Here is a 7,972-nt window from a genome sequence, read left to right as displayed (position 1 = left end):
TCTTTTTTGCAATGTGTAAATCTTGTTCACGTTTCTGTTTAAATATCCTAGTTCTGTATCGAGCCAAACGCAGGCGTTTCTGCGGAGCAGCTGCATTCTCCCCCACTGTGAATCTGCTATTCTCTTGGCAGCCCACAGAAAAGCATATCAGGCAGCCACGTATTATAAAAGAAGAGAAAGTTGCCAAACTTTCTTGCACGTGCTTCCTCCGTAATTTTCCATAACAGTTCCTAGAACAGCGCTTAAAGAAAAAACTAATCAAGCCCCCAAGGAAATAAATAGATGAAATGCAACAGGCAAGGAGCCTGTCGTTTTATTAAGAAATAAAAATACATCCCGAAATCGGCGCTCAAAAAAATCGCAGCGTGGGCACAATTTCCTACACTGAAGTTGCGAAAACCAAAGCAGCGCCCATCCTCAAGGCTGTCTTTCTCGGCGTCAAGTTCCAATTCACGTGTCAGAAAGTTCTAAAAACGTATCCGTGGATTGGTCGCCTTTAGATGACTGTTGTTTGCGATTGGCTTAAATTGTTGGTTTTACGTACCTCTTGAATACGGCTACATTGGCGTCGTTAATCATTGGCCGACTCACCGTATACAGACTTTTGATTGGTTGCTGTGCGGCCGGGCTTCTAATTAGGGTAGTGCTCTGGCAATGTCGGCCGAGCTGCTGGAGATGGAGATGGTGGGAGCGGGAGCGGTACCGGTTGGGCCACGACCGCGGCCGTTACTGCTTCTCGGTCCTTCCTGCTCGGGTCGTTCAGCACTGTTGTTCCGCGCAGCACTAACAGGTGCTTCCATTGTCTCCTCCGCCCGCGTGTTGTTTTTGGCACCGCGACCCCTGGAGCGGCTGCCCGGCGGCAAAACAGCTGGAGGTGGAGCAATCCAGGTGTGAATGACACGGGGACAGATTTTGCAGTTCTAGGCCCGCAATATGCTCGAATATATAAACAGTATATCTGTATGAATTGGTGGGAATTTACTTGGGATATTATTTTACATTTAACAGGTAGCAACTTTTTCTTCTTCAATATTTCCTATGATTTTAGTCATGGGGTGGAGGTGAAGGGTATGACTGGAGTTTTGGGGTATTTATTAATTTTCTGTCATTTAGCCTGCCATGGGGATTAGTTTTAAAATTAGTTACTCTAGCCAGTGCTGGGTATTTATTGCAATATGTAAATTGTGGGTTTCAGATTTTCAGTATCTGCCATGATTTAGGGAAAGTGTTTTTACAAAGGCTATCTTGATATCATGACTTTGTGTCTAACACCCTTGGTCACTAATGTGTTGTTTTTTTGTCTCAAGAAAATCCATTTCATCTACCCGTCTTCCTTCCAGGAGCTATTTCAACTGTTGGCCTCCCTGCACCAAACCTTACCTAATAGCCCCTCCATGATTGTGCTGGATGATTTGGAAGAATACCTGAACAGTTGTCCCACTGCCTGTACAGCAGCCCAGTTTGTAGCCCTGTTGGTGGACACATCTAATCATTTCATTCAGAAACGTAGCCATTTGCCTGTGGGATGCCAACTGATTGTTTCCATGAGGTTTCTGGGAGAAGTTGGGGAAGAAGCAGAACGTTTCTCAGCCATTGAACGCTACTTCCCAGCAAAGCTGTGGCTGTATCCAGACACTGGGAAAGATGGTGTTTTAGATAACCAAAGTTTAACCAGGCTGATTAGGGCACAACTCTTCCAGCCAGGAACAAAGGATCAAGAATGGATGGTGAAATTTGATGCACAAGGTAGTATGACAACCTCTTCATTGCCATGCAAAAATGAAACTGAGAATGAAACAGTTTCTGAAAATAGGCTTTCTGATTCTGAAGTTGATAGCACTCTGCCTATTTCCCAGATTTAAGGACTTCTAGACAATCCTTTGATCTACAGCAAACACACCTTCCCTTAATACTGAATGTGATTTTTTTTAAAATCAATGTTTGGGTTTTTAATTTAGACTGAACTGGCAAGTTGACAATTAGACATTTAATCAATTTTAGTGTTGCACAAAGTTGGAGGTAGCTTGTATGCTATTCGATCAGTTAGGAGAGTATTCTCTGCATTGTGATTCCTTTGCAAGGATGGTGGTTTGGGCTGGTTCAGTTTCTTCTCATTGATATATTTGTTAGCCCTTGGAAGAAAGGAGAGGGTCCCATAATAGAATATACTCTGCACAATAATTGTCCTAAATTCTCCCAGGAAGCTATGTAGGAGAAGACTTCTGAAATGTCTACTCGGAGAGTGTCAGAAGGGCTTTTCGGCACAGATCTTCAGCTGCTATTTGCAAACTGGCTGAAAATGAAACCAGATTAAGGAATCCCTTTTCAAATTTCAGCCCCCGTCTTTGCTTTGGCTAAAGTAATTGCCTGATATTCATCGTGCATTACGTTTACAGGGATCTTTATCAGTGGATTTTCCTGTTTATCTCCACTGAATCAATAAAAAGGCCATCCTTTTCATTGGTCTATTAGTAAACTTGTAAAAATACTTTTAATGCCACAATTCCAGATGCATACATACGTAAAATGCAGCTTTTGCTGCTGTTCTGGTGAACCTGTGGGGAAAAAATGCAGTGAAAGACGATGACTAGATGGAAAGGATCTTCCAATAGGGCCAAGTGGACCAAGTGAAATTGAAGTCTTATTTGAAAAGAAACCATCACAAAAACAACATATATGATAGGAAAAAACATGCTCTTTCTAATAAAGATGATTGAAGGTGATGAAACAGAGCTCTCTGTTTTCTCACCTTCAATTATCTTAATTTTTATTTCATTAGAAAGAGCACGTTTTTTCCCCTACCATATACAGTATATTGTTTTTGTGATGGTCTCTTTTCAAATAAGGCTGCAAAAATCAGTCGTGGACACTTGACTTTTCACAATTGAAGTACATGGAAATATATGGTGATGATGATAAACCTGAAATATTCCTTAAAAGGAATGTTTCTAGAGCAGGGATCTCTAACCTTGGCAACTTTTAAGACTTGTGGACTACGACTCCCAGAGTTCCTCAGCTACCTTTGCTGGCTGAGGAACTCTGGGAGTTGAAGTTCACAAGTCAAAATGGCCAACATTGGAGACCCTTGGATATATATGGTACAGAGTCCTTTCCAAGTCTTTCTCCCTCTGTGTGTGTGTGTGTCCGATTTTCCCCCTGTTATACATCCTCTATATTGAAATACTACTGAATAAAGTAAGAGCCAACCAAGATATTAAAAGCTTAAAAATAAAAGATGAACATTATAAAACTCAGGTCTTTGCAGATGATATAGTTTATATTATTGAAAAGCCATTACATTTGGGACCCAAATTATTAAAAGAGATAGAAAATTTTGGGAAGGTAGCTGGCTTTAAGATGAACAAAAACAATACAAAAATGTTAACTAAAAACTTGCCTAAAAAGCATATAGAGGAGTTGGAAAAGGTCATGGGAATAAAATATACTCTTATGCAATGATTTAAAAAATCATTATATCAGAGGTATTCTAATCAAAAATTGGTTGGAAATCAGGAAAAAATTCTATGTTCAGATCCCTAAATGGCTATCGCCCTTAGAAGCAGTAATGTACCTGAATTTATTGTGTGCAAATAATACAATCACGTACAAAAAATTACTAAATGAACCAAATGAACTCAAATCAAGGGCAAAATTAGCAGAAGAGAGATTAAGCATTGATTGGTGGCCTTATTTCCAACTGCAAAATAAATATAAAACAGATTTGGCAAGATGTGATTTTCAATCGAACGATCAAGAAATTGACAAAATTTTAATAGGTCTTGAGGAAAAAACAACTTCACGTCTGTACAAATGTTTACTTAAATATAATATGGAGGAAGAGAGAGTAAAAGAAGTTATGATTAAGTGTGCTCAAAATATAGGCCACTCAATTGAGTTGGATGACTGGGGAAACATTTGGAATTATAATTTGAAATTAACTATTTCCTCTGCTTATAAAGAATGCCTTTATAAAATTTTCTATCGTTGGCATCTTACTCCAGTAAGACTTGCAAAAATCTACGGAGGGATCTCTCCCAAATGTTGGAAATGCAAAAATGAGCTAGGAACATACTTTCATATGTGGTGGACTTGTGCAGAACTTATTGGGAAAAAAATTGGAAGTGGATAAAAGAAATTACACAAATTGACATTAAATTTGAACCAGAAATCCTCTTACTAGGGATGGTTGACACAAATTTTAATAAAGATGACAGATACCTAATTGTATATTTGATCACTGCCGCAAGAGTCTGCTACACCCAAAACTGGAAAAAAGACTCCACTCCCACTAATGTACATATCAAAAATAAAATAATAGAATTGGCAGAAATGAATAGATTAACCATGTGCATTAAAGAGAAAGAAGACTCAGTCTTCTACAAAATTTGGGATAAATGGTATAACAGGCTGCAAAACAACAAGAAAGGGGAATAAATTCTTTTTATGTCACAATGAGGAGATGTAAGAACGAAAATGGAGAATTCTCTCTTTTTGGATATGCTAAAATATACATAAATAAAAATCAGATAAATATCAGATGTTTCACGATCTGGTAAGAATTACTTATTTGACTTAAAAAGAATCTTATTTGTAATTTACATTTAACTTCTGTTTTTGTTTTTATCTTATTTCTTTTATATAATGAACTTAAGTAACTACTACTTATAAAAGACATAGATTTAAGTTTGAAAGCATGCAAAATATCGATATGATAATCTGCATACTAAAGAGATAAAATGTAAGGGAAGAAAGAGCTCTAGTTTTTTAAAAGTTTGTGTGTACTTTTGTTTGTCTTTTTATAATGTACACGAATTTATCTTTCGTAATAAAATTTAAAATTAAAAAAAAGAAAGAAATGGGGCAGAGTTGTCATGCATATGACTCCTAGAGCAAGACTCTGCAAACTTCAATCCGATTCAGATGATCCATTGATCCCCATTTATTTATTTATTTATTCATTCATTCATTCATTCATTCATTTATTTAATTTGTATGCCGCCCCTCTGGGTATGCTTGGTACCTAAAATTCTCAGCTTATGCACAAGAATATGTGGTGGGATTGCCTTCTGCTTGTTCTAAGACAAAGGGCAGACAGGTTCCAGGGCTGGGTATCCACTTGTTCTCAATTCAGGCCCAGAGAATCCACGGCCTAACTGGAAGGCAGTATCTTCACCCTAAGGCTAGACCTAAGACAGACCAGCAGATTGGACTTGCAAAGAGTGTGGATATTATTTCCAAGGACCCATGTGTAGTCACTACAGTGTTTTTCCCCTTCCACAATCCCACCGGTAAAAGACTTCCCCATGTTCTAGACTGAAAGTCATCTCTTAGCAGCTGGAAGAGTTGAAAATTTGCATAGTGACCACAAAGAGGCTTCTGTTACATTGATAGAAATTATCATTACCATTAAGCAGGACCAAGCCCGGGACTCTAGCATGGTGTTCAAAGGGTGTAAGATTAGATGTAACAGTTTCTGAGTGTAAACTCAGAAGCTGAAGTCTTCAGAGACTGCCCACTGTCTAACTTTCCTGTGTGCTTTTTACAAGATTGAATCTGTGAAATCAGAATATGCTAGTAAGAAGAAGCTTTCACTGAGTTCCAGCAGATTTGATAGTATTAGCAAGGTTGTGGAGGTTATTTGGGGAGAAAAAAATGCTTAACATTCTAATGGAGTAGAGCAGTGATAGTGAACCTATGGCAGGGGTGCCACAGGTGGCACATAGAGCCTTATCTTCTGGCATGGAAGCCATTGCCCTAGCTCAGATCTAGTGTGCATGTGTGTGCCGGCCAGCTGATTTTTGCCTTGCACTTCCTGGGAAACAGGCCCTTTCCAACCTCCAGAGGGCCTCCGGGGGGGCAGGGGGAGCTGTTTTCGCCCTCCCCAGGCACTGAATTATGGGTGTGGGCACTCGGGCATGCGTGATAGCACGCACGTGCAAGGACACTCTTTCAGCACCTGAGGAAAAAAAGGTTCACCATCACTGGAGTAGAGCAATGCTTCTCAAACTCAATAATGTTAAGATGTGTGGAGTGACTCCCAGAATTCTCCAGCTAGCATAAGACTGGTCTATGTTATGTGTGTGTGTGTGTGTGTCTCAGTGGACTGGTGACATTTTAAGATGGCTCCATCATTAATATTTTTAATATGGGCTGTTTTTATATTTTTAATAATGTATCAGATCTGTCATGTTTGGCTTGGCACCTCACTGGCACCCTGCCATTCAAAGACTAGGTGGGAGTGGGCACAGGGAGAACAAATGGGCAATAAACATGTATGGGGATGTGAAAAGAAGTAAGGAGGGAGGTGACAGCTTGACTAAGACCAGGGAAGTGTGGAACTAGTTTGTGCCAGGGCTTAAGGCCACACATTCTGAGATCGAAATGTGAATTATCACATTCTAGCATCTCTCAAAATACCTTTGCAGCTTTGTAAGTTTTTGTAAGTTTTTATGTGGGAAATTTAATTCTAGCTTGTCTTTACTGCAGCCAGCAGCCTTTAGAAAAAGAACCTTTCCCTTTGCCCAAATGGAGTTGAAGGTCTTTTACTCCTAAGGGACCAGATTGAGTCTTATCTAGAAAAATGCAGAGAAGAGCAACCAGGATGATTAGGGGACCAGAGACTAAAATACACGAAGAGCAGTTACAGGAATGGATATGGCTAGTCTAGAGAAGAGAAGGACCTGGGAGAGATGATAGCAGTGTTCCAATATTTGAGAGGCTGCCACAGAGAGGAAAAGGTCTATTTTCTAAGGCACCTGAAGGCCAGACAAAGAATAATGGTTGGAAACTGATTGAGGAGATATTCAACCTAGAAATAAGAACTTTGCTGGCAGGCTGTTCCACTGGTTGATCGCTCTCACCATCAGAAAGTTCTTCCTTATTTCCAAGTTGAATCTCTCCTTGGTCAGTTTCCATCCGTTACTCCTGGTCTGGTCCTCTGATGCCCTGGAAAATAGGGTGACCCCCTCCTCTCTGTGGCAACCCCTCACATATCTGAATACTGCTGTCATGTCCTCTCTGGCCCTCCTTTTTGCTAAACTGTCGATGCCCAGTTCCAGCAACCTCTCTTCGTATGTCTTGGTTTCCAGTCCCTTTATCATTTTAGTTGTTTTCTGTACTTTCTCTAGAGTTTCAATGTCCTTTTTGTAGTGGGGTCGGGTGACCAAAATTGAAAGGAGTCTAGGTGTGGTCTGACTGGGGCATTGCCTTCAGAAGTTGTGGGAGCTTTCTCACTGGAGGCTTTTAAAATGAAACTGGATATTTTTTTAGATTTATGGACTTTTCATAGAAGATAGTAACACCACCCCCTCTACTTTAATCACTTTAAAATGGAATATAGGTTTGAGTGTTATTGCTCTGTATGTTCCTCAGTATGATTCTCAGCTGGTAATGGATGTGACTCTCACAGCTGAAAAGATGGCCTGTCTAATGTCTTAACTACAGTCATCTGTTTCAACTACCACCTTAAACTGTGGCTTATTTAGTGTCTGGGTTTGCCTTGAACTAAGCCATTACTAATAATTTAGTACTTGTGAGCCACCCGAGTCTGTGGAGAGGGGCAGCATACAAATCTAATATATTATTATTATTATTATTATTATTATTATTATTATTATTATTATTATTATTATTTAGCCCATGATCATTGCAGATCAAAGGTCTGTTCCTGGCTGATTACAGCCATAAATAGAAGTATCCTGTCAGATAAAATTGCCCAAATCCCTGGACTGTAGATAAATTTGGGAATTCAAAAAAGCATATTGGAAAGAATCAATTCTGTACCATCAAGAATTATATTGTTCTGTTCACAAGGTCACCTGGAGTGGGATCTGACTTGAACAAAATCTTCTTTTTCTTTTAATCCTGCAACTTGGACTTCTTAGCCGCCCCGATACAGGGCTATCTACACATTTATTCACAAGGCAAAAGAAAACCTCACCTGTTCATCAGCTATGTGATGCAAATCAAATTT

At 39.5% G+C, this 7,972-nt stretch overlaps 1 protein-coding gene across 2 annotated transcripts in view; it reads left to right on the top strand.

The window, feature by feature from the left end:
- Positions 1-629: 629 nt before the first annotated feature.
- The window catches only part of SWSAP1 (SWIM-type zinc finger 7 associated protein 1), a 29,650-nt gene continuing 22,307 nt past the window's right edge, over positions 630-7,972 (top strand). The window contains exons 1-2 of one of the 2 annotated variants that reach the window (XM_070741717.1): positions 630-888; positions 1,308-1,746. In XM_070741717.1, the coding sequence (XP_070597818.1) occupies positions 655-888; positions 1,308-1,746 (673 nt within the window). In that variant the 5' untranslated portion in view covers positions 630-654. Of the gene's footprint in view, positions 889-1,307; positions 4,857-7,972 lie in introns of those variants that run through there. The other variant, XM_070741716.1, reaches the window with a different exon arrangement.

The sequence above is a fragment of the Erythrolamprus reginae genome, chromosome 2 (assembly GCF_031021105.1).
Source record: "Erythrolamprus reginae isolate rEryReg1 chromosome 2, rEryReg1.hap1, whole genome shotgun sequence".
Classification (NCBI taxonomy): domain Eukaryota; kingdom Metazoa; phylum Chordata; class Lepidosauria; order Squamata; family Dipsadidae; genus Erythrolamprus; species Erythrolamprus reginae.
This window is presented reverse-complemented; position numbering and strand designations above follow the sequence as displayed.